Source organism: Oncorhynchus clarkii, chromosome 5 (genome assembly GCF_045791955.1).
Source record: "Oncorhynchus clarkii lewisi isolate Uvic-CL-2024 chromosome 5, UVic_Ocla_1.0, whole genome shotgun sequence".
Classification (NCBI taxonomy): Eukaryota; Metazoa; Chordata; class Actinopteri; order Salmoniformes; family Salmonidae; genus Oncorhynchus; species Oncorhynchus clarkii.
The window spans coordinates 84,840,822-84,867,622 of record NC_092151.1 but is presented as its reverse complement, the minus strand read 5'-3'; the positions used below and the strand labels follow the sequence as shown (position 1 = coordinate 84,867,622).

The 26,801-nt window shown below is 42.8% G+C and overlaps 2 protein-coding genes across 19 annotated transcripts in view; one reads left to right on the top strand and one right to left on the bottom strand.

The window, feature by feature from the left end:
- LOC139409485 (dedicator of cytokinesis 7) overlaps nucleotides 1–4,942 on the bottom strand; it is a 67,553-nt gene extending 62,611 nt beyond the window's left edge. For all 18 annotated transcript variants that reach the window (XM_071154679.1, XM_071154680.1, XM_071154682.1 and 15 more), the window contains exons 1-3: nucleotides 4,860–4,942; nucleotides 1,438–1,537; nucleotides 535–710 (exon numbers count right to left, since the gene is read on the bottom strand). In XM_071154679.1, coding sequence (XP_071010780.1) covers nucleotides 535–710; nucleotides 1,438–1,537; nucleotides 4,860–4,897 — 314 coding nt within the window. In that variant the 5' untranslated portion in view covers nucleotides 4,898–4,942. The remainder of the gene's footprint in view (nucleotides 1–534; nucleotides 711–1,437; nucleotides 1,538–4,859) is intronic.
- A 406-nt stretch (nucleotides 4,943–5,348) lies between these two features.
- Nucleotides 5,349–14,658, top strand: LOC139409483 (autophagy related 4C, cysteine peptidase). Its single transcript, XM_071154677.1, has 11 exons — nucleotides 5,349–5,445; nucleotides 5,850–5,989; nucleotides 7,100–7,183; nucleotides 7,309–7,548; nucleotides 8,804–9,137; nucleotides 9,275–9,345; nucleotides 10,037–10,188; nucleotides 11,382–11,460; nucleotides 12,236–12,312; nucleotides 12,848–12,967; nucleotides 13,355–14,658. The coding sequence occupies exons 2-11, from the start codon at nucleotides 5,914–5,916 to the stop codon at nucleotides 13,520–13,522; spliced, it is 1,401 nt and encodes a 466-aa protein (XP_071010778.1). The 5' UTR covers nucleotides 5,349–5,445; nucleotides 5,850–5,913; the 3' UTR covers nucleotides 13,523–14,658.
- The last annotated feature ends 12,143 nt before the right edge of the window (nucleotides 14,659–26,801 follow it).

Below are 26,801 nucleotides of genomic sequence, written 5' to 3'. Positions count from 1 at the left end.
ATCCATGCAATCGTTATACACCGATTTCTACCTAGACATAGTGTGAAATACACATAAACAATAGCCTAAATGAAGGCTAATCTTGCTGGAGGGTAATAGTGTTAAAAGTGATAATTCCCCCACGTGTTTCCATAGCAATTGAATTGTTTTTGTCTGGTTAAATTGTTTTCTTTTTACTGCATCTATGTGACACACGCCAAAACCAGATCAGCTTTATTCATTGGGTAAATCAATGTGTGTAAATCAGGTTAGAGGATATGAGGAGTAATATCCATTTGCTGTACTAGAATTAGTTAGACCTGATGTAGGCCTACTTCTATAGCTAGAGGGCCCCGACAACATCTCTACTGATAATACAGACTCTACTGGTTCAGTTTTTCTCCATTTTCTTATTTTTTTTGTAGTGTAAAGCAATTTGTGACAACTGTATGTAAAAATAGCTTTATAAATACATTTTATTGGTTGATTAAGCTGCTCCTCAGTACCAACTCTAACTCTAACCCAGCCAGTCGAGCCGTCCCCAGCAGCACCTACCCTTCCTCAGGCACGGCCTGTCCCACGGTACGACACTCTCTGGGGGTGTATACCACTTCGATGTCATCCGGGGGGAAATCGATAAGGTCCCTCAGGGGGCCCGACTCGATGATGGGGGGATGGGTGATGAGGTACTCCTCAAAGTCCACCGGCTCCACCGCCTCTGTGAGAGGAACCTGGAAACAGAGAGGAAAGGCTGTGTGAGTGAGTGCCAATTCAGAACTTAATAGGCCTGCCTATGAAACTGGGTTAGCTGCCAAAAATAAATAATCCCCAAAAAGTCCAGCTGGATTACTAGCAAAGAAATGTGGCTTGATGCATGTCACAAGACACGTTCTAGCCCTGGAACCTTTTAAAAACAAATCAAAATATTGGCAGACAGACACTTTAGATCACTGAGGAAATGCTCACAACCCTGATGTAACTGGAAAAGCAAGTCCTGACAAGCAAACCACCTCAGGCATAGTATAATGACTTTATAGGTTTGCTTCTGTCTATTTCTAAAAACAAAGCACCCCGGGGGAGTCTAATTCCTCACTAAGTTCAGTTAAAGCTTTTGGGGTGAATTTAGAACACAATCCGTTCACAGTTGAATTAAACAGTCAGTTTTAGCCTAATTAAGGATGGTTATTTGCTCCTTCAGCTCAGCGGTAGTCGGAACTAGGGAGAGGACACCATTAGGGCTGTATTATTTTGGCACAAGGTCGCTAAAAGTCAATGGGCTGCCTCAGCAAACACTTACTGGTGGGGTGGGCCAGGCCGTGTAGTCCCTGACCACACTATAATAGGGGTGAGAGGGTGTGAAGAATGGACCTTAACTGTTAGCAGATAGACTCCAACCCTATTTCCCTCCACCCTATTTCCCTCCCTGAACACCAAGATGCATTGTGTGTAGGTACTTACGGTGTTGCTGGCGGCGGCACCCACGTTGAGGTTCTTGAGGAGCTGTGGGGAGCCCCCATACTGACCAGCGATCTGTTTTCTCACCTCGGCTGCTACCGTTCTGCAGGGAAGAGAGGGAGAAGCTTAGTAGTGAATGTCAAGCTGTCGTGTTACATCATGCCAAACAGGTAACAGACTCAGATAAAATATGTAGGCCTATAGCTTGTGGCTATATTTCTTATCTATTCCATCTAGGCTTTGCTTATATTCAACACAGTCATAGACGAAGCCTCCAGGCTGCTTACGGTAAAGACATCTTATACACGAGTTTGAAAAGGGCAAGCGAAAGACAGTGTGTCAGCGGAATACGTTATTAGAGAAGACCATTAACCGCTGTGGTCTGGTCACTCCACAGGTCAGGTACAGTAGTCAAGTCCAGCAGTTCTGTTGTGGGCCAAACATTACTATTATGGTCCCTGCTGTGGCTCAGGGCTCTCTCTCTCCCTGGCCCTGCTGATGGCCTTACTGCCCCCTCTGATACGGCACTATATCACTACACAGAGGAGAGAGAACAAATAAAATCCCCTGGACCTCCGTCAGCAACACAAAGCGCTTGGCTAGGCAACTGCTGCTGACTGACTGCACCACTCTGTGTACCTTTAAATCACAGCCACCATCAAAACCCCTCCTCGTACCCTTGAACAAAACAACTACGCAGCACTAGCCCAGAGAGGGAGGCACAAACAAACAACAAATTACAAAATGTCACATGAGGAACTTGAAGAGATGGAGAGAGGGATGAGAGGGTGACCAGAGGCAGGTTAGGTCAGAGAAAAGGTAACAGGCAGCTAGGCCAATAACATGAATGCATTTCTGAATCTCAGGCAAGTGTAAATATAGCGTATAACTTTCCAACTCAGGAAAGACATGATGATGTAGGCTAGGCCTAGATATACTGGTGGCTACTGCAGTGCTGTCACCTGGATAACAGGCAGATGCACTGAACCAGCTACAATACATAGCACTGTTCTGCTGCTAGGGCTTATACTCGGGACCTTTATTAAGCCTGCCTGGTCACTGCTCCGGACAGAAGAGGAGGAACAGACAGCATGATACAGGCAGGCTAGTGCGCTCCTTGCATCATTTGGAACACAAGGTCACCTCATACACACACACACACACACCTAAATCTGCAATATGTAACGTTTTGGACGACCAGAACAAATTCAAGTTATAGACCTGTAATTGAAAGTAAAACCAAACTGATAGTAAAAAGTAATATAACACTGAAAGTAAAGCAAAAACTAAACTTAATGGGAAACATAGAAAGAGCTAAGAAAAGAGTAACCACTTTTTAGACATGCTTTCAATGAGAATTACAGATGTATACAACACATTTCTATGTGATTTTGGTCAGGTTGCCCAAAAAGTTACATATTGCGGCTTTAAATGCAAAACACAATCAGACATTGTTTTGGCCTGACTTAATGAGAAAGAACTGAAAGTCAGTCTCAACTCCAAAGCTGAAAAGGGACTTTGAACAGGCCTCACTGTCTCTAAAGTCTTCCAAAAAGTTTAGACTTTTTGAGATGACATTTGGGAAGCAAAGACTGAACAGAAATACTTTTGTTCAGATCAGACAATATACAGAATAGAGCCATACTCCCCCAGTCCTCCTAATAAAAAAAGACAGCCAGACTCACACCAACAACAGAAGACATGATGGATAAAATACCTGCTATTCATAGTCTCATTCTGTCAGTAATTTCTAAATAATACCAGGAGATGTCATCACATCACAGCGTTCCAAAAACCCTCACAGATGATCCTTTGGGGGTGATGGTGCTCCTTCATCAAGCATGGAGGTCTGAGCTCAACCATAATGTATGTGTGTGTTTTACTATACTTGTGAGTACCAGAAGTCCATTTTCAGTACTAACTTGCAAAATGGCTATTTTAATTTTAAAGGTTAGGTTTAGGGTTAAGGGAAAATAGGATTTTAAAGGGGAATCAATTGTTGCCCCCCAAAAAGTCCTATATATAGTATAGTGTGTGTGTGTGTGTGTGTGAGATTACCGGTATTCTCTATATAGGGGTTGTGTTCATAAATCACTTATTTGTTTCCCCTCTTCTTTATTTGTGCAGACATTCTTGGTAGGCCTATGTACTTTATGTTAACAACAACTGCTTCATAGATTCCTTTTTACACTCATGACTTGGCAAATGTCACAATAATGCAGACACTAGTCACTCCTAAACTGAAACCAACCCCACAGCCACAATAATCATTATGAATAGGCCTATAATTTGCCTCCTGGCACAGACTGCTGTCCTGTAAAACGTTTTTTTGTGTGTTTTTTTTAACCTTTATTTAACTAGGCAAGTCAGTTAAGAACAACTTCTTATTTTCAATGACGGCCTAGGAACAGTGGGTTAACTGCCTGTTCAGGGGCAAAACGACAGATGTGTACCTTGTCAGCTCGGGGATTTGAACTTGCAACCTTTCGGTTACTAGTCCAACTCTCTAACCACTAGGCTACCCTGCCGCCCGGCCCCGGAGGCAGGGTGGGGGGACTAAATACTGCTTAAAGGTGTCCTGTTCATTTGCTCTACCACATACGGTTTAAGTGTGATTTGTGCAACATAATATGGCTAGCTACTTTATGATGATTTGGCAGTTTCAGTTTGACAATTACAATCAATCAACAGTTGGATGTTGTGATTGCTATATCATAAACAAAGCCAAGGGGTAACCAAACTCTTTCTTCGCATGTGAGATATGACCCATTTTCTACTCGATTGTTTTACATCCAGCTTTAATTCCACTGGCATGCACTGCAAGCAACGGAAATTGACACAAAGCCCTTTGTTCGTATTAGATCTGAATGCATACATTTAACTGGGGCAGATAGGTTTGATCATGTCGGGCTTTTACAGGTAAACTAGTTAACATTCTCCATGACGATTTTAGCTACTGTATTGTTTGCTACCGTGTCAATGAAGTCTCGTCGATGTGTCAGTGGCAACCACCCAGCCGTAGCCACCAAAGTAGCTCAGCTGTCTAACGTTACTACGGATTTTCTAGTAGTCTACACGCAGTCCAATGAATACTTAGCTAAATCCTTGTAAATAAAGATAATGGTTGTAATTGATAGTACGATAGATGTCAAAGGTACATTTCAAACCCGTATGTATGTAACCGCACGAGACAAAAATAACATTGCGAAAAACTGTTCTCTATGGGCGGGTCACTGGGGCATCTTTGATATGGCTAACGACAGCTAACTTGGATGGATGCTAGCAGGCTGGGCCTTAATTGCGAATGGGTTTGCTTTGAAATGGAGCTCAGAGGACGATAGGTTTTTAAAGATTGAAAACGGCATAGCTTGAACGGGGGACTCTGTCAATGCAATCACTGTAAAAGTTAGAAGTAACTCCCTTACCTGCTGATTTTTTGGGCGAATGCGCGGCGCTCAGCCATAGCTGTAGCCGCAGATGTGCTTGGATTCACAGGCTTTCCACTACTCTCAGCTGCTGGGAAAAAAGAGACTGGGAATAGCTACCGTAAACCTCATAAATCAGGCGCACACGAACACACCCTGCCAGAGGTTAGACAGACTGTAGTTGTATGACACCAAAAACGGAATTAATACAAGTTTCATAATGCCATTTGGCACATATTTACTGTTGAATAAATGTTCATTTTCAAATAGTTTATCACAACCCCACTGGATTCTTGAATTTCATGCAAGTCCCAATACATTGTCTGACTATAAATCATTTATGGCAATGGAATGTTTTGGCACCCTAAAAGCCAATTGTAAGTAATGGATCAATTTAAAATTAGGTCAGCACCAACAATTTAACTGAATGAATGTGACCGTAAAAGAGATGATGTGCTTGTAGTAGCCGCGCAGCAACATTTACGTTGCAGAATGACGCAAACACCGCGAGAGTCGCGTGCTTGGCTTGTGGTTTTGCTTCCTCAAAATGTAAACACTGGGAGCTGGTGAGATTGCCAGATACACAGTAAGTATCAAACTGCAATGCGAACTTTTATGTTAAATTATTTGACATGTATAAATGTATTCGAACGAGTCTCGGATGTATGTTGTTCTACCGGAGACTGAACGCAAAGTTAAATTATTCGCGTGACTGCTAACTAGCTGAACAATGTGTAAATTAGCTCGCTAACGTTAGCTAGCTAACTGTTTGCGCTCTGGCCAACTCCATTGCTTTCATTGTCAATCCAAACATGTTTGCCATGACACTTCCATAAGGAGTTGGCTGGGGTAGAGATTAGGTAGCTAGCTGGGGGTTTAATGTTGTTAAACTGCTAGTCGGCAACACTGTAACGTTACCGTTTCAATTCAAACCCTTTGTCTTTAACTAAAACGACAACATAAATGAATGTCTTGTCCTTTCAAATGAAGCATTTCAGGAAGACAGTGCGGTTGTTAACGACGCTGGGATGAGTTCAATTTCCCGGTGGTCAAAATGGAGAATAAAGGGACTGATGAGGTGGAGAAATTGAAGACAAAGTTCTTGTCAGCATGGCACAATGTGAAGTACAGTAAGTGCATCGTAATGGTTATTCCAGACCCCCATTTAGGCTCCTGTTATCCTCTACACGTTGCTGTCTCAATCCTTCTAATTTAAGTTAATTGACCACTGCAATTTAAAACAGGCTTTGTAAGATTTAACAGCTGTCAGCTGAGTTGTTATTCGCTTCAGCACATGACAGATGTGATAATTACCAGAGCATGTGTGATTATTCTGATAAGATAAGAATCAATTGTGGCTGACTCTGCAGCTTCTCAAGCATGTGCTTATACTCCATATAATTTCTATACGGATCCTCTGTCTGACCCTAGCAATACTATCTGTGCTTCAGATAGATGATCATAACACAGGTACACCTTGTACTGTGGAAAATAAAAGGCCACTCTAAAATGTGCAGTTTTGTCACACAATACCACATATTTCTCAAGTTTTGAAGGAGTGTGCATTTGGCATGCTGACCCCAGGAATGTCTACCATAGCTCCACCATAGCTGTTGCCAGAGCATAAAGAGAAATTCTCAATACGTCCTACTGGCCTCACAAACGCAGGCCACGTGTATGGCATCATGTGGGCGAGCTGATGTCAATGTTGTGAACAGGGTGCCCCATGGTGGAGGTGGGGTTATGGTATGGGCAGGCATATGCTACAGACAACGAACACAATTGCATTTTATCGGTGGCAATTTTAATTCACAGAGATACCTTGACGAGATCCTGAGGCCCACAATCAACAGCCTGATCAACTCTATGCGAAGGAAATGTGTTGTACTGCATGAGGCGAATGGTGGTTAAATCAGATACTGACAGGTTTTCTGATCCACGCCCCTACCTTTTTGAAGGGGTCTTTGACCAACCGATGTGTATCTGTATTCTCAGTCATGTGAAATCTATAGATTGGAGCCTAATGAATTTATTTCAATTGACTGATTTCTGTATACAAACTGTAACTCAGTAAAATCTTTGGAAATTGTTGCATGTTGAGTTTTATATTTTTGTTCAGTATAATAATATATGCCATTTAGCATTTGCTTTTATCCATGATCTACCAACTAAGCTACTGAGTTAATTCACAACTACCTACCTACCCTATGGCTAATTAACTATTTCATTCTGATCTTTAGGTTGGGCTTTGAAGTCAAAAACCTACTTTAGCAGAAATTCCCCAGTGTTCCTCCTGGGGAAATGCTACCATTTTAAGGCTGACGGTAAGGTAACACACACGTACTGATTTTCGGTCCTCATTGCTGTGTTCCCTTTCCGAATAGACTCTTACTCACTGGCTCCTTTTCAATATGTGATTGATCTGATTGAATATGATTTCTTTGATCAGATGAGAATAGCCCAACAGAGAGCTGCAGCACTGAGGTCTGTGATGCACCCCCCGCCACAGGGGGTGACGACGTGGAGGCCTTCCGGAGGGACTTTGCGTCCCGTGTGTGGTTGACCTACAGAGAGGAGTTCCCTGCCCTGCCAGGCTCCTCCCTAACCTCTGACTGTGGCTGGGGCTGTATGCTGAGGGCGGGACAAATGATGCTGGCTCAGGCCCTCATACTACACTTCCTGGGCAGAGGTCAGTGGGATGGCAGTGGGCCAGGGTTGTGTTCATTAGGCACTAAATGGAAGAAAACCTTTTGAAATGGGGACTACCAGAGGTGTATTCAAATGGAAGGAAATGGGTTGAAACAGTGAGGGGTAACCTGAAAAAATCATTTATATTGCTACAGTTTCTATAGTTGCTTTCTTGCAATGGTTTGCTATGTTGTGCACTGATGAGTACACCCCTGGTCCAGTAAGAAATACTTATTTTAGTTTTCCATTGCAAAAAATTAAAATCATTTTCTGTTGCGTGCCCTAATGAATGCAATCCAAGTTTATAGTATGACCCTTATAACTCTTACTAAAAAAAAGGAAAGTCCTTGGTTCCTCATTCCTTTGTCAAACATTGTCAAACAATATCTGAGAATTTCGTAATTTAATGAGTTTTGTCATTGAAGTGCTTTCTCTGTTCTTCACAGTAGGATCTCTTGAGATTCACACTAGTGAATATGAAACTAATTTACTACCATTTTAATGCAACCATTTAGAAAACAATATTTAAGCCTTAACTTGTTCTACCACTGAATGTGAAATACAGTATGTCATTAAATAAATCTTTTAAGCTATAAAATGACTAATGGCCACTTAAAGAACTGAAATTGATCAATAAATATCTTTCATTCACTCTGCAAGGTCATTATGTTACTGCCTCGTGCCCAAGTCCGTCTCCTTTATGGCATTGGCCACTCACACCCTCACCACCCCAGGTGCCCACCCTGTTTGTAGGGCTAAAACGCTGTAAAAGTGAAATACTGGACATACTGAGAGGCCTATAATTGGACTATTATACAATAGGGTTTTCTCATTCTCTTATTTAAAGTCAAACTCGACTATCTGTTATAGCAGAAGATTTAAGCCCAAACTTTATTTCCCTGAGTTCTGAAACTATATTCTAAGAGTCTTTGGTCTGGAGAGTGTGGTTCGATGTCTGAGGTGTTGTCATAGGCAACAGGGCAAATACTTTTGTATATATTTTCAGTTTGATCATTTCCGCGGTCGAGCTGAGAGCCAGAACGCCAGTACCTTTTGCTGTAGCTTTCTTGTGCTGAATGTAGCTTACATTTTGTTTTCTCAAGATATTGGCATATTTGCAGAACATAAGTGCCTCATACAAATGTTTTAATATGAAAATGATTTCCTTCGCTAGCAGAGTGTTCGACTAACAAAATGGAAAAGATATACGAGATGTTAAAAACTCCCTTTGACCCTCCTCTGTCTGTGTGCCTCAGACTGGACGTGGTCGGAGGCGTTGGCCCTCCAGCCTCTGGACACAGAGACCTGGACCACCAGTGCAGCCAAGCGTCTGGTGGCCAGCCTGGAGGCCTCACTGCAGGGAGAGAGGCCCTCGGACCCAGGACCAATGCTTCATGCTCCAGGGGCCCCTGGAAGAGTTGAGGAGGCTGACATCCACCAGAGGGAGGTCTACCACCGCACCCTGGTGTCCTGGCTTGGGGACAGCCCTCAGGCACAGCTGGGTGTCCACAGACTGGTGGAGTTAGGCCTGGTGTCTGGGAAACGGGCAGGGGACTGGTATGGCCCTGCCGTGGTGGCACACATCCTGAGGTGGGTCTGGTTCTAGGGTTACATTAATGCTGTTTCACACAACCTGAGGTGGGTCTGGTTCTAGGGTTACATTAATGCTGTTTCACACATTCTTGGTGGCCACCAAATAACTATCTTTCCCTCTCTTTCACTCTTAGAAAAGCTGTAGAGGAGGCAACAGACCCTGGGCTGTCGGGCATAACTGCTTATGTCTCCCAGGACTGTACAGGTATGACAGATGAACCTCCTCGGGGCCCAAGGTCTGGGCATCTCATCAGGAGAAACACAGTGTAGGAGGACAATGTATATAGAGCTGGAATGGAGAGCGAGAGCCAGGGAGGAGAGAGCGAGACTATAGATGGACAGAGAGGATCGAGGGAGGATGGGTAGAGAGAGAGAGAGAGCTGGCCAGCAGAGTGCTACAGAGTTGACAGGAGGCTAACCACCTCCTCTAACTCCCCCTGTCCTAAATCGTCCTCCCTCCAATAACCTGGATTTTGAATGAAGTCATTATTCTCAACAGCGAGTGATTGGGACTGGTTGTGTGACAGAGAGAGGAGAATGTTAAGATGAGAGCTGCAGGATCTAGACTCTGCCCCCTATGTGAGGGGATCAGTGTGGGGTCAGTAGTAGGGCACTATAAGAATAACAGATGTGGACAGCAGCAGTGGATTACACTCTCACTGCTATACAGACTACAGACACACTTATGATTGGAGACCTGGGTGAGAGAGTTGAGTACAGAAGTTGCTCTATAGCTTACCTATGTAATAACACCTGACTGCATTTTCACTTTATAGTAAGAACATTCATGATCATTGCAAATGTCCTTCAGTGTGTGATAGCAGGGTTTAGAGGCAGGCAGATGACCAGGCAGGCGTTTGACCCCTGTCTGACCTCTGGTATTGATCCCTTTATAGTTTACAGTGCTGATGTCATCGATAGCCACCAGTCGTGTGTGGCTGGGGGAGCAGATGCCCTGCCCCTTACTGACAGCCGGGCGGTCATCATCTTCATCCCAGTCCGACTGGGGGGAGAGAAGACCAACCCAGAGTACTTCAGCTTTGTCAAGGTGGGAAAAACAATAGCCCTAACCCTTGTAGGATGATCCAGTCTAGAATGTAGGTTTAAGTGAGTTGTGGTTTTAAAATCACTAATTCTGAATGTCCAGAAAACATGTAAACTTACTACCACTATGCTATATCAAACAAAGGGATCTCTAACCTAATCAGAGAGCCTGTGTATTAGCAAAAATACCTACGCAGTACTATATTTGAATTCCAGATTCAGGTTAAAGGTTGTGTCTGCAGGGAAGTGACCTAATAAAAAGCATGAGCAGACACACACCCAGAAATGTTTGAAGAGTAAAGGTGAATAAACTGTATGAAAATAAAGTCCCACACTATACTTAATGTCCTCCCAACAATTGAATGGGTGAACTTCATCAAGGCTTCCACCACGCCTTCAGTTTTTTCGGGTTTTTTTTCACTTCTTTGCTGTTACGTTGCTGATGAAGTTTACCCATTCAATTGTTGGAAGCGCATATAGTGTGCAAATTTCTTAATTTATTTTGTCTTAAAGGCCCAGTTCAGTCAAAAACCTGATTTGTCTTGTATTTTATATATTTTTCCACAATGAGGTTGGAATAATATTGTGAAATTGTGAAAATTATGATAATGCCCTTTTAGTATAAGAACTGTTTGAAAAGACCGCCTGATATTTCAGCCTGTTTTGGTGGGATGGAGATTTGGCCTTCCATGGTGACATCACCAGGTGGTAAATTAGTTAGACCAATAAGAATGAGTTCCAAACCTCTCTGCCAATAACAGCTAGTTTTCAGTTTTCCCAGACAGTCTTATCAAAATGATTGGATGAGAAATTGCTCTTTGTTACTTTTTTACCATTTTAATTTAAAATAATTACAGTAAGGTACTTAATTGTTACACAGACATTATTTGCTATTAAGAAAAAAAGGCTTTACCAGCACAGCTACTCATGAGTAGTAGTTCCCCTTCTCAGCTAATTTAGATATGATAGCAGGGAGACAGTAGACAGCATTACCTACAGCAGTACATAAACCTGTTTATAATGCATATGGCTGAGTATAAACCTGGAGACAGTATTAGCTACAGCAGTACATAAACCTGTTTATAATGCATATGGCTGAGTATAAACCTGGAGACAGTATTAGCTCCAGCAGTACATAAACCTGTTCTATATGGCTGAGTATTTGACCATGTGTCCCCTGGTCTCCATCCTCCTCAGAGCATATTGAGTCTGGAGTACTGTATTGGTATCATCGGGGGCAAGCCCAAACAGGCCTGCTACTTCGTGGGCTTTCAAGGTTAGTGTTTCACCCAGAAACCAACCTGAGGACAAAAGACTAGAGGACAGTGGAGATAATTTGCCGTACTGTCCCCCTCCTCTCTTCTCTCTGTATAAAGAGATAAAGTAAGTTAATGCATTCGTGTTTGAGAGGAGTGTGTGTGAAACAGCTCTTATTTTATTTTCTCTGACCCATCAAAGCCCTACTCATTTATCACAAGGGGTAAACATCCGAAGTTGTGTCCGTAATTGATTTCCATAGGAGACATTATGCATATCATTTCATTCTCATCCATCCAGCGGGCCCCAAAGTGAGCCACTCTCCATCACCTTCAGTGGACGGGAGGAACCTTCAGTTGTACATCTTGGCAGTCAATATTTACATTTTACCAATTTGAAATGAAGTGTCGGGTGATGTCTAAATGACAAGCAATACATTCTCCCTGCCAAGCTACGACTCCGGCCCGCATACATCATATGCAAATGGTCGAATATAATTGCGTGTTTGTAAAAGTAATTTCCCCACCAAAAATTTAATGACAGCCCCCTTTCTGTGGCCGGGAGGAAAAAATGTGCTTGTACAACAGCATTTGATTATGCAGAGTTGAATCCGCACTGGTCGATATTAAAAAACAGGAGGCGTATTTGACTGGAAGAATGCTAACAGTAGCCTAGCGAAATGACTTTTCTGCATAGAGATTGGAGGGAAGGAGTATGTCGTCGCTCGTCGGTGTGGTAGCGTTTGTAATAATCAGATGTTTTTGAATAACTTGTCTTTTGTTTTGTCCTTGCAGATGACAGCTTGATTTACATGGACCCTCATTACTGTCAGTCTTTTGTGGATGTCAGCACTAACCATTTCCCTCTTCAGGTAATGGGAAATTACACTGAGCTGACTGGGGCTCAGTAATGTGAATTTAATAGTTTCTGTTAGTACTTAAGGGTATGAATCCTAAAGCAGCCTCCGTTCAATTACTGAGTCCCTGGCTGCTGATTTATTTGCTACTCAGATATGTGAGGCTGCTGTGGAGGAGAAATATGGAGAATATAGAGAGGCTCAGATACTATGATCCTGAATATTTCAGCAGTAGAACACATAAAAACCTGCATTTATCATTGACTACTGCATTGAAACTTCTCCTGATGCTTGTCTGTAGAGCCAGCACACAGTGGGACACGAGACCAGAAACAGAGCCTGATTTGTTTTTTTTCACCAGTCTGAGTGTGTGACAACAGATGAATTTGAATTTCATTGCATTCATAAAACATAACATTTTATATTCATAAACGTTCCTACCTATTTCATACTTTACTGCATTATCACGATCAATTAAACAATATTTTTTTTAATAACCAGTAATAATAATCGTTGTCAATTTGACACAGCGAACATTTTGTATTTTTAGTCGTATCATTGCCCGTCGCCAAAGAAGATGCCTTTCAGTAAGATGGACCCCAGTTGTACCATAGGCTTTTACTCTAGAAGTGTCCAGGACTACCAGACAATCAGCCACGAACTGTCCAAGGTGGGTTAACTAAAGGCTTTACTATTTAGTCCAAATCATCTTCGTTTATTTCTTAATCATTGTCATCAGATAAATTAATACCCAATATGAAAGCATAGAACGTGAGTGAGAGGAAAGCATATATGTGTTAACTGTGGATAAGTGTCTGCTATAATGACCATATTATACAATACTCTGAATGTCTAAGAGAAGTTAAATCAACTGGCCATCTGGTGGCACTATTTAGCTGTTAATCTGAGGCAGTTTCCCTCTCCCTGCTCCCATCCCTGCCCTACAACTGTGTCTGTTGCTTTCATGCAGGATGCTCGCGTCTTAACTCAATTCAACTTTTTAGGCTTTTATATAACATTCTTTGTGTCTGTCTTTGTGTCTGTGTTTGTGTATCAGGTGTTGCTGCCGTCAGCGAATGAGAAATACCCAGCATTCACTTTCATGCAAGGTCACGGAAGAGATTACAACCTTTCGGCGGAGTTGACCCCGGAGAAGAGGGAATGGCCGTTTATCCGTGACCCACAGAGAGCAGCCGCTACCGCTGGAGACTTCGTGCTGCTCTGAAGGTCAACGCTGCGGTCAAAGGTCATGGTCAGAGACTTTTAAAATGACCAGCGAAGTGACTTTACCAGACAGACTGAAACCTGCTTATCCAAGGCCAGGACTCTATTCCACAATTATGAAAATACATAGCCAATATAAAAATGTTCTCACACCAGCATTCGTGACTTAATACACGAAACCTAAACATATTAAAATTGTTATCTTATACTGTAGATAGTTGCTGTTAGTTTTGATTGTTCTGTGGAAATCGGTAACATAGGGCAAAGGATCAAACAAACATACCATGGGTCTGTAAGCGCTATGAGGTTGTACTGAGGGTTATGCGATGTACTGTATCTTGTACACTGTGCATTATTGATACAGATGGAGAATTGGGTGCCTTGGCTTATTGGAAGACAAGCTCTCAACCAAATATAAAAGACATTTGCCTTGTAAGGAAATCAGTTCTGCACTTTAGGAGGCGGTAGTCATCAGAGGTTATGTGTGAGGATATCACTGTGGTTCTATAGCTGGGCCTTACAACACAGTGAAGTGCTATAGGAGAGTGTCATTCAGACTATTTTTTTTTAGAAGTGTGTAGAAATACTTTGATAGTCCTGAAGGTTTTAATGGTCAAATATGTTCTAGGGTTACACTCTTATGATTTCAAGACCACATTTACATTAGGAGGAAAAGTTTTAGATTGCCAAATCATTTCAAGACGTCTTTGAATTTTCAAACAGCCATTTGAGAATTTCTGACCTTGAAAGGATACAGTACTTTTGTTCATGCATTTTTTTTATTTCCCAAAGCAAATGAATTGTCTAAATGGAAAGGTTTTCCAATGTCACAGTCAAACCCATCTATAGAGGTGACCGGTACAATGCCTTGCTTGTCTTTGTACTTTCACAATAATTACGAACTTTAAATATACGTTACCCACATACTAAGTTAATTGAGTAATCTCATTTAAATGGTGATATTTGTAGGAGCCACAATTTCTTATGTGGGTTGAATGTAATTGAAATGTTCAACTGTAAATGCATAAAGACAGCTACATTCTACCCGTGTTGCAAAATGTTCCCAAAATTCATCTCTTTATCACAGTTGATTCTCACACTGCTGTGCAGCAAAGTAGAATAAAGTCATAAAACCTTTTGGATTTTCTGATCTGTGCACCTCTTTACAAGCATTAAAGAGAGAGATATCTCTTGGAAAAACATATTTGTTTTGTCTCATCTTGCCGTGCATAATACAACACTTGTTGTGTTAAAATCCTGTTTATTCCCCAGTCAAATGTACTAGATTAAAACTAATCGTATGTGCTAACCATCTCTACAGCCCATTAACCAGCCGGCGGGAAAAATGTGACCCTCTGACACAGGCTGGGATTGTGTCCTCCCGTGGAGGAAAAGAAAATATCCTCGTGCAACGACGCACTGTTGCCATGGGTAATATTTCTTGTGCCCCCATCGTTTGAGCTATGCTGTACATGTTTTCACGTACAATACAAATTATTGTATTGTGAGGAGCTTGGCCTTGGGTTAGGGGGTCAGAGGTCCCAGTTTTGGGGGGAAAGTTGCCCTTCTGAGAGGATGCCACGGTAGGGGTGAGGATGGAAAGAGAGACCGAGAGGAAGAATCAGGGATCTGTTCGCATGTCCGTTCACTGAGAGAGAGGAACCAGAGAGCTGGCAGAGAACATAATAGCATCATTTTAGAGGAAGTGTCTGAACAGTACATAACAGGCTGTTTTTAGGGCCAAACCGGCTGGCTGAGTGGATGGAGAGATGGACATCGAGTCATCAAATATGCAGCAATGTTTTGGTGCTGTGGCTGTGGAGAGGAATGACATGGGAGGGGGAACGTTATGAGGGGAAGGATTTGCAGATTTTTGTCAGGCCCCAGGTGAACATGAAAGAGTGTTGTGCTGGGGGGCACGGGGCTGGCTGCTGTGTGCTGTAAGGGACTGCTGTGTTCACCATGTATTTACAGGGATGTATGAATATTTGATTAATGAGTCATGGATGGGCTCCGGGGAAATGCACTAAGTAGGCATGCAGCGGCTGTACAAAGCCACACACACACAACAGTGCCAATAGTGTCATTGACATTGTGAATTCCAGAAAATCTAATCTGCCCAGCCGAGCACATTCCTCACATGAAAGGGACTCCATGAGAGGCATCTTTCTGTCCCAGAGTTTGGAGCTCACAGATAGACGCTCAATAAAGATTTTATTTTGGTGTCATTCACGGGAGGAAATGGCTTGTGTCGCTGGTCACGCAGCCCTTGGGCGACTTGTCGGTTAATGCGCTGGAATGGAATGAAGCAGAGTTTTGGCGGAATCGGCAGCACGCAAGTTCTTGGGACTAGGCCTACAGGTCTGACGGAGTCTCTGAGGGCTAGAGTAAGACCCTTCAATACAATGTATTTGGGTCAAGATGTGTAAAAAAATTAATAAATAAACATTCACACATAAAAATATGAAAATACAGTATTTAAGCCAAATCAGCATAGTAAATCCAACCCTGTTACATTCCACTATTCTACTGTAGATGTTTGAGATTAGTCTTATTTAATTGTGCACTTGTTAAACCCTTAGATCATTGCGGTGCAGCATAACCTTTGATCTTGCAGTGCCATTAAACATGTTGCATTTATAATGCAGAGAGCTGTTTAATTTGGATATTGGCCATCTTCATGAACTCAGCGCTGTGTATACCCAGCCAGGTCTGCTGCAGCCCAGAGCACAGGATGATGGATGGTAGGGGGCACATCCACTGGAATTAAATCTGCTCCAACAGATTACAGGAAGATAAACAGGGTGGATGTGTGTGCGCGTGTGCGTGCGTACAGTACGTTTGTGTGTTAGGGCAGCCATATTCACACCCCTTGACTTTTTCCACATTTTGTTGTTTTACTGACTGAATTGTAAGATATTTTGTGTTACTGGCCTACACACAATACCCAATAATGTCAAAGACATTTTTACAAATGAATAAAAAATTAAAAGCTGAAATGTCGTGAGTCAATAAGTATGAATACTTACTGACTCAAGATATTTCAGCTTTTAATTTTGTATTACTTTTTTATGGCAAGCCTAAATAAGTTCAGGAGTAAAAATGTGCTTAGCAAGTCGCATAATAAGTTGCATGGACTCACTCTGGATGCATTAATAGTGTCTAACATGATTTTTGAATGACTACCTCATCTCTGTACCACACAGTGAATTTCAAACATAGATTCAACCACAAAGATCAGGGAGGTTTTCCAATGCCTCGCAAAGAAGTGTACCTATTGGTAGATGGGTAAAAAAAAAGAAGAAACAAACGTTGAGTATCTCTTTGAGCATGGTGAAGTTATTAATTACTCTTTGGATGGTATATCAATACACCCAGTCACTGCAGAAGATACAGGCGTCCTTCCTAACTCCGTTACCGGAGAGGAAGGAAACTGCTCAGGGATTTCACCATGAGGCAAATGGTGACTTTAAAACAGTTACAGAGTTTAATGGCTGTGATAGGAGAAAACTGAGGATCGATCAACAACATTGTAGTTACTCCACAAAACTAACCTGAATGACAGAGTATAAAGGAGGCCTGTACAGAATAAAAATATTCCAAATCCTGTTTGCAATAAGGCGCTAAAGTAAAACTGCAAAAAATGTGGCAAATTAATTAACTTTATGTCCTGAATGCGTTATGTTTGGGGCAAGTCCAAAACATCACTGAGTACCACTCTTTATATTTTCAAGCATGGTGGTGGCTGCATCGTGTTATGGGTATGCTTGTCATCGGCAAGGACTAGGGAGTTTTTTTGGATAGAAATAAACGGAATATAGCTAAGCACAGGCAAAATCCTAGAGGAAACCCTTGTTTAATCTGCTTCCCAACAGAGACTGGGAGACAAATTCACTTTTCAGCAGGACAATAACCTAAAACACAAGGCCAAATATACACTGGAGTTGTTTACCAAGACAACATTGAGTGGCCTTTTTACAGTTTTGACTTAAATCTACTTGAAAATATATGGCAAGTCCTGAAAATTGCTGTCTAGCAAAGATCAACAACCAACTTGACAGAGCTTGAAGAATTTCAAAAATAATAATGTGCAAATATTGTACAATCCAGGTGTGCAAAGCTCTTAGAGACTTACCCAGAAAAACTCACCGCTGTAGTCACTGCCAAGCGTTATTCTAATATGCATTGACTCAGGTAGTTGGATACTTATGGAATCAAGATATATTAGTGTTTTATATTTCAAAAATATTTTACAAATGTTCAAATTTGTCTTCCACTTTGACATGAAGGCTTATTTTGTGTAGATCATTGACAAGAAATTAAATCAATTTTAATCCCATCTTGTAACAAAACAAAATGTGAAAAAAGTCAAGGGGTGTGAATACTTTCTGAAGGCACTGGAAGTTCAGTTCTGCTCCTAGCAGAACTCGGCATAGGGAAGTGAACATCTGTGCTCGCATACCTTCGCTTGAAAATATTTGTGTTAGTCCATCTTGAGAACCAAAAGCAACAACATAGCCAGTATACACTTCCTCAAAATAGTCCTAATTAGTCTAAGACAGGGATCTACAACCCTGTTTCTGGAGAGCTACCATCCTGTAGGTTTTCACCCCAACCTTAATCTTGCACATCTGATTCAGATACTTAGTTGGTTTATAAACTGATTCAGGTTAGTTACAACAGGAGTAGGAGGCTTGGAGTGAAAACCTACAGGAGGGTAGCTCTCCAGGAACAGGTTTAGAGACCCTGAAATCGGTCATTAATTTTGATGTTTTTATAAGGAGGTCTAAGATGTTTTGTTATTCAAGTGAAAAAATTTGCATGAAGCGGAACTGAGTTGCCTCTTGTTGAATGAAAACAAGCACTTCATTGAAGAATCCCGTCCATATAAATTTGACATCTATCTAAGATGTTTTGTGCAGTATTTCTCAAGTGAAAAAATTTGCATGAAAACTAGTTGCCTCTTGTTGAATGAAAACAAGCACTTCATTGAAGAATCCCGTCCATAGTTGCCCCTCCTAGGAGTAATACTGTTGACCAATCACAGACGAAGGGGCGTAGACTTGATACCAAACTTCGACTCACCTCAAGAAAAAATGTCTTGTGCACGAACAGCCAGAAAAGACACCAAAATTATCAAAAATGTCGTTACAATAAATGTATAATAATATAATGTATAGATATATAATAATATAATATACAGTGCATTCGGAAAGTATTCAGACCCCTTGACTTTTTCCACATTTTGTTAAGTTACAGTCTCATCATCCCACACACAATACCCAATAATGACAAAGCAAAAACTGTTTTATTTGTCAATTTTAGCAAATTTATATAAATAAAAACAGAACTCTTACAGTTACATAAGTATACTGACCCTTTACTCAGTACTTTGTTGAAGCACCTTTGGCAGCGATTACAGCCTCGAGTGTTCTTGGGTATTACACCACAAGCTTGGAACACCTGTATTTGGAGAGTCTCTGCAGATCCTCTAAAGCCCTGTCGGGTTGGATGGGGAGCGTCTCTGCAGATCCTCTAAAGCCCTGTTGGGTTGGATGAGGAGCGTCTCTGCAGATCTGTCTCTGCAGATCCTCTAAAGCCCTGTCGGGTTGGATGGGGAGCGTCGCTGCACAGCTATTTTCAAGTCTCTCCAGAGCTGTTTGATCGAGTTCAAGTCCGGTCTTTGGCTGGGCCACTCAAGGACATTCAGTGAACCTTCGCCACAGTCTGAGGTCCATAGCGCTCTGGAGCAGGTTTTCATCAAGGATCTATCTGTACTTTGCTCCGTTCATCTTTTCTTCAATCCTGACTAGTTTCCCAGTCCCTGCCACTGAAAAACATCCCCACAGCATGATGCTTGGACACACCTACTCATTCCAGGGTTTTTCTTTATTTTTACTATTTTCTACATTGTAGAACAGTTGTGAAGACAACAAAACTATGAAATAACACATATGGAATCATATACTGTAGTAACCAAAAAAGTGTTAAACAAATCAAAATATATATTATATTTGAGATTCTTCAAAGTAGCCACCCTTTGCCTTGATGACAGCTTTGCACACTCCACCCTTGGCATTCTACCAACCAGCTTCATGAGGTAGTCACCTGGAATGCATTTCAATTAACAGGTGTGCCTTGTTAAAAGTTAATTTGTAGAAATTCTGCAATGGACATTAGACCAGTAGAAATCTGTCCTTTGGTCAGATGAGTACAAATTTGCGATTTTTGGTTGTAACTGCAGTGTCTTTGTGAGACACAGAGTAGGTGTACGGATGATATTCACATGTGTGGTTCCCACCGTGAAGCATGGAGGAGGAGGTGTGGGGGTGCTTTGCTGGTGACACTGTATATGATTTATTTAGAATTCAAGGCACACTTCACCAGCATGGCTACCGCAGCATTCTGCAGCGATACACCATTGCATCTGGTTTGCACTTAGTATACTATCATTTGTTTTTCAACAGGACAATGACCCAAAACGCACCTCCAGGCTGTGTAAGGGCTATTTGACCAAGAAGGAGAGTGATGGAGTGCTGCATCAGATGACCTGGTCTCCACAATCACCCGATCTCAACCCAATTGACATGGTTTGGGGTGAGTTGGACTGCAGACTGAAGAAAAAGCAGCCAACAAGTGCTCAGCATATGTGGGAACTCCAAGACGGTTGGAAAAGCATTTGGGCGGCAGTGGTTAGTGGTTAGAGTGTTGGACTAGTAACCGAAAGGTTGCAGATCGAATCCCCGAGCTGACAAGGTAAAAATCTGTTGTTCTGCCCCTGAACAAGGCAGTGTTGCTAGGCTGTCATTGAAAATAAGAATTTGTTCTTAACTGACTTGCCTAGTTAAATAAAGGTAAAATTAAAAATTAAAACATTCCAGGAGAAGCTGGTTGAGAGAATGAACAGAGTGTGCAAAGCTATCATCAAGACAAGGGGTGGCTACTTTGAAGAATCTAAAATCTAAAATATATTTAGATTTGTTTAACACTTTTTTTGGTTACTACATGATTCCGTATGTGTCATTTCATAGTTGTGATGACTTCACTATTATTCTACAATGTAGGAAATAGTAAAAATAAAGAAAAACCCTGGAATGAGTAGGTGTATCCAAACTTTTGACTGGTACTGTATATATCATAATATATGCACTGTTTGTGTGCTTGTGTGCATGCTTGTGTATATGTGTGTGTTCATTCATGGATTGTGACCTATGTACACACTGACATGCAGTGTTAATGTGAAGTCCTCCTCTCAGGTGTCTGGACCCGTCCCCTCCCAAACCATCCCTGTTCCTACGCCAGGTTCAGCGGTGCTACATTTACGCCCGGCCCTCGCCCCTCCGTCATCGTCCACCTTTGTGGAATGGAATGCAGAGCTTCTTCAAACAGGTACCTCCACCACTTTGAAATCTCATCTTGGTGTGATAAGTCTAACAGGCTAAATATATTCGCTCTAGCAGTCGTCAGAACATAAATACTGCCTGGTGCACGAATGTCTCCGTTTCAAAGTGTGTCCGCTCCCACATCCGTCCCCTCTTCTCACTCCTGTCTTTTCCTGCCCTAACCTGAACCGTTCTGTCCTGTCCCATCCTGTCCTGTCTCTCTGTCCTGTCCTGTCTTTCTGTCCTGTCCCATCCTGTCTCTCTGTCCTGTCCTGTCTCTCTGTCCTGTCCCATCCTGTCCTGTCTCTCTGTCCTGTCCTGTCTTTCTGTCCTGTCCCATCCTGTCTTGTCTCTCTGTCCTGTCCTGTCTCTCTGTCCTGTCCCATCCTGTCCTGTCTCTCTGTCCTGTCCTGTCTTTCTGTCCTGTCCCATCCTGTCTTGTCTCTCTGTCCTGTCCTGTCTCTCTGTCCTGTCCTGTCTTTCTGTCCTGTCCCATCCTGTCCTGTCTCTCTGTCCTGTCCTGTCTTTCTGTCCTGTCCCATCCTGTCTTGTCTCTCTGTCCTGTCCTGTCTCTCTGTCCTGTCCCATCCTGTCCTGTCTCTCTGTCCTGTCCTGTCTTTCTGTCCTGTCCCATCCTGTCTTGTCTCTCTGTCCTGTCCCATCCTGTCCTGTCTCTCTGTCCTGTCCTATCCTGGTTCAGTTGTTTGGGCTCCTGAGGAGTGCTGAGATGTCGCATGCCTCATGTCTCTGCTGGCCCTATGCCAGACACTCGATATGATGCAGCCATACATCAACAGCCACTAAGATCATCCTCCTAGAGATGTCCAGCAAAGTCCTGAAGAAAACTCTGAAGAATTTAAATGAAATGTTTAAGATGTGGGTAAATACAATGTGACTTTGTGTTGGGAATGGGAGGCGTCCGTGTCCCCTCTTTCTGCTGAGCGCTGTCATGGCAGGAACCCAAAGAAATGCCTCCTAGCCGGTGTTGGCTTACCTTGCTTGGCTGTGACAACACGGAGGGCACTGGAGTTAACATTTAGATAACGGACGTGTGCGCCGGTTTCGATTTCCATTCCCGGGGACAGGGAATCTCGGGCGAATCAGGAGCACTCCAGTGTTCCCGTGTGTTGTGGAGGAATACCAGAATTCCTCATTCCCATCTCCTCTCAGTCCTGGCCAGCCATCTGTCAGCCTTTGCTAACCAGATGCATTCGAAGCCTGAGAAGAAAGGAGCCAGCACCTCACCAGGGCTGAAGGCATATTGCCTGCTATGTAGCTGTCGGCTGTTTTCCTGCACTGCTGTGTTGAGAGGGGTGGGAAGTGTGCATTACACACACACGGTTCCCTCAACCACTAGCCTTGTCTTTCGTAACCATGTCAGTGAATCAGTCTCTGCCACAACCATGTCGGTGAATCGTAACCATGTCGGTGAATCAGTCCTGCCACAACCATGTCGGTGAATCGTAACCATGTCGGTGAATCAGTCTCTGCCACAACCATGTCGGTGAATCGTAACCATGTCGGTGAATCAGTCTCTGCCACAACCATGTCGGTGAATCGTAACCATGTCGGTGAATCAGTCTCTGCCACAACATGTCGGTGAATCAGTCTCTGCCACAACCATGTCGGTGAATCGTAACCATGTCGGTGAATCAGTCTCTGCCACAACCATGTCGGTGAATCGTAACCATGTCGGTGAATCGTAACCATGTCGGTGAATCAGTCTCTGCCACAACCATGTCGGTGAATCGTAACCATGTCGGTGAATCAGTCTCTGCCACAACCATGTCGGTGAATCGTAACCATGTCGGTGAATCAGTCTCTGCCACAACCATGTCGGTGAATCGTAACCATGTCGGTGAATCAGTCTCTGCCACAACCATGTCGGTGAATCGTAACCATGTCGGTGAATCAGTCTCTGCCACAACCATGTCGGTGAATCAGTCTCTGCCACAACCATGTCGGTGAATCGTAACCATGTCGGTGAATCAGTCCTGCTCACTCTACATGGAGTGCAATCGGAAAGTATTCAGACCCCTTGACTTTTTCATTTTTTTTCCATTATAGCCTTATCCTAAAATGTGTTACAAAACATTTTCCTCATCAATCTACACACAATACCCCATAATGATAATGATTTCCACTGGTCTAATGTCCATTGTTCTTGTTTCTTGGCCCAACCAAGCAAGTCTCTTCTTCTTATTGATGTCCTTTAGTAGTGGTTTCTTTGCAATAATTCAACCATGAAGGCCTGATTCACAGTCTCCTCTGAACAGTTGATGTTGAGATGTGTCTGTTACTTGAACTCTGTGAAGCATTTATTTGGGCTGCAGTCTGAGGCTGGTAACTCGAATGAACATCCTCTGCAGCAGAGGTAACTCTGGGTCTTCCTTTCCTGTGGCTGTCCTCATGAGAGCCAGTTTTATCATAGCACTTCATGGTTTTTGTGACTGCACTTGAAGAAACTTTCAAAGTTCTTGACATGTTCCAGATTGACTGACCTTCATGTCTTAAAGTAATGATGGACTGTCGTTTCTCTTTGGTTATTTGAGCTGTTCTTGCCATAATATGTAAACTGTTCATCTCTGTAAACCCGTCGCAAGACCCACTGGTTGATGCTTATTTATAAAACACTCTTAGGCCTCACTCCCCCCTATCTGAGATATCTACTGCAGCCCTCATCCTCCACATACAACACCCGTTCTGCCAGTCACATTCTGTTAAAGGTCTCCAAAGCACTCACATCCCTGGGTCGCTACTCTTTTCAGTTCGCTGCAGCTAGTGACTGGAACGAGCTGCCTCAAACACTCAAACTGCACAGTTTTATCTCAATCTCTTAATTCAAAGACTCAATCATGGACACTCTTACTGACAGTTGTGGCTGCTTTGTGTGATGTATTGTTGTCTCTACCTTCTTGACCTTTGTGCTGTTGACTGTGCCCAATAATGTTTGTGCCATGTTTTGTGCTGCTACCATGCTGTGGTGCTACCATGTTGTTGTTATGTTGTGTTGCTACCATGCTGTGTTGTCATGTGTTGCTGCCTTGTTAGACAGCAACAACACACGGGAACACTGGAGTGCTCCGCAGGAGGCCTTTTGCCTTTTGGTAGGCTGTAATTTTAAATAAGAATTTGTTCTTAACCTACTTGCCTAGTTAAATAAAGGTTAAATAAAATGTTAAAATAATGGACTTGGTCTTTTACCAAATAGGGCTATCTTCTGTATACCACCTCTACCTTGTCACAGCACAACTGATTGGCTCAAACGCATTAAGAAGGAAACAAATTCCACAAATGAACTTTTAACAAGGCACACCTGTTAATTGAAATGCATTCCAGGTGACTACCTCATGAAGCTGGTTGAGAGAATGCCAAGAGTGTGTAAAGCTGTCATCAAGACAAAGGGTGGCTACTTTGAAGAATCTCAAATAGAAAATATATTTTGATTTGATTTTTGTTTACTGCATGATTCCATGTGTGTTATTTCCTAGTTTTGATGTCTTAAGTATTATTCCACAATTTAATAGTACAAATAAAGAAAACCCTGGAATGAGTAGGTCTGTCCAAATGTTTGACTGGTACGGTATGTGTTTGAGAATGTGTGTATGCATACACATTCACGTGTGTACGTGAATAGAATTGTGCGTGATTGCATGTGTAAGTACTTGTGTATGTGCGTGCACACACACACACACACACACACACACACACACACACACACGCACACACACTATCCTCCTGCGGCTGTAGGGCCTAGCTAGCTGCTCCATGATCCTGATGCTGCAGAGAGACGCCATAAAGCCAGACTAATTAAAGGGGATCCGGCTGTAATTACCTCAGTGAATCAACTTAATCAGTACCTGCACCTGTTAAAGACTCAACCTGATGGTGTAATCAAACCTTTTTTTAATACCCCAGAAATGTGAATTATAAAAAATGATATGCCTGGTAATCGCTTGGATTTCAAAACACTTAGAGGAGCGGAGCCAGGAGACTGGAAGTCAGGGAAGAAAATGTCAGGATAGTGGAACGTCTCTGGTGGCTATTGGTGTGCATCCGCCCATGGAGTTAGGGCCAAAGAGTTAGTTATTTACACAGCGTAGTGACAAGATCACACACACAACCACTCTGATGTGGAGGTGAGAGGAGTGTCACAACAACAGTATAGTGAAGACACTGTGCGTGTGTGCGCGCGTGTGTGTGCGCCTGTGTGTGTGTTCTTAAAGTATACCATAACAACTGCAAAACACAGATAGCACGTTGGATCAAATCATTAATGTATTAATGTGCCCATTATTCTAAGACTTGGTCCCCACACTCCTATGAAATATAGGTCTTCTCAACACATATACCTAATATACTAAAAAAGAACATTTAAAATGATTCAGTGGCTTGTGTGAACGCATTAATTTTCAGTACTAAAAATATATTTTTAAGCAGGTCTCGGGCCCTAGTTTTTGTCTGGCTGAAATGCATAATGGATTCCCATCTAATCCATTATAGCCGGAGAGAGAGAGAGAGTCTTCATCCCTCCTCCACCCGGGGTTGTTCTTCTTTAAATGAGGTTTTAATAAAGCACTATGGAGGGTGTCCAAGGTCAATTACAAGACTCTGTCCATCCCACCATCCAAAGTCTACATGGTGCTTAGTTAACCATAACATGTGTCAGTCATGTGGCATTGGTCTGATTCAACGAAAACACGTAAATGTCGGCTATGCAGACTACACACGAAGGCTGAACCTATCCAACCCTTCTGTGTCTGTTTACTGTTGACTATTTGTCCACCTGATTGGCAACTCAGGTCGCCACTGTCAGTGATAAGCGAATCAGAGAGCTCACTGTCACCAACGCTCATTTGTCAGTGCTTGAGGTGGAGGGATATCTCTTTATGCATCAAGAATACGTTAAAAGTTACTGTAGAGGGGTAGAGAGAGGTGAAGTTATAAATTTTCTCTCCGTGGTGGTTGGCAGGTAGGAACTGGCGAGGGTGAAACCATGGTCCGCCACCCTATTCAAAAGAGTAAGGAGGATTTAATGTAGTGGTGATTATGAATACACTTATGTATTCATTTAAGCTATAAACGACGGGCCGAGTCGGCACAGAAAAACAAACTGCCTCGCTTCCGGCAGCCATTTTAATTAAATGCCATGGATTGTCAAATTTATCGATCCTCCACCCTGACATGAAGCCTGAGGGATGTCTTGAGCCATTTCCATATTTTTACTGGCCTCTCTCTAATGTGAGATGAGTGGAGGGAGATGGAGGGAGGCTCGGCTGGCTAAATAGGCATGGCTGTTATGGGAAAGAGAGGAGGAGGAGGGATATGTCCTGAAGCAATAGCCCCAGTGTTATGGGACTACGCCCTCTACCCTTTCCCTTTCTCTCTCAGCTCTCTCCCCTTGTCTTCCCCATCTCTCCTCTCCCCTCTATCCCCCTTCTCCTGTTTCTCCATTCTCTTCCCCCCTCTTCTCTCTCTCGTCTTTCTCCCCCACTCTCTCTCTTCCCTTTCTTCCCCTCTTTCTTTCTCCCCCACTCTCCCTCTCACCCTCTCTCCACTCCCACTCTCTCTCCCTCTCCCTATATCCCCCCTCTCCTTCTCTCTCTATCTCTCCTCTCCACCTTCTTCCCGCTCTCCCTCCTCTCCCCTCTTCTCTCTCTCCCCTTTCTGCCCCTCTCTCTCTTCCACCTCTCTCTCTCTCTCCCCTCTCTTCCCTCTTCTCCTTCTCCCCTCCCCATCCCCTCCTTGCTTTAAGCTGTATAGAGATGGGCCTTTGACAGCCCTACAGCTGTTCTCCTAATTGTTCATTAAGTGTTCTATTGATTCTCTGATATAGAGTACATGTGTCTTTCAGACGCCGCTCTCGTGTGAAGTGGCAGGCCCTAACACACACACACA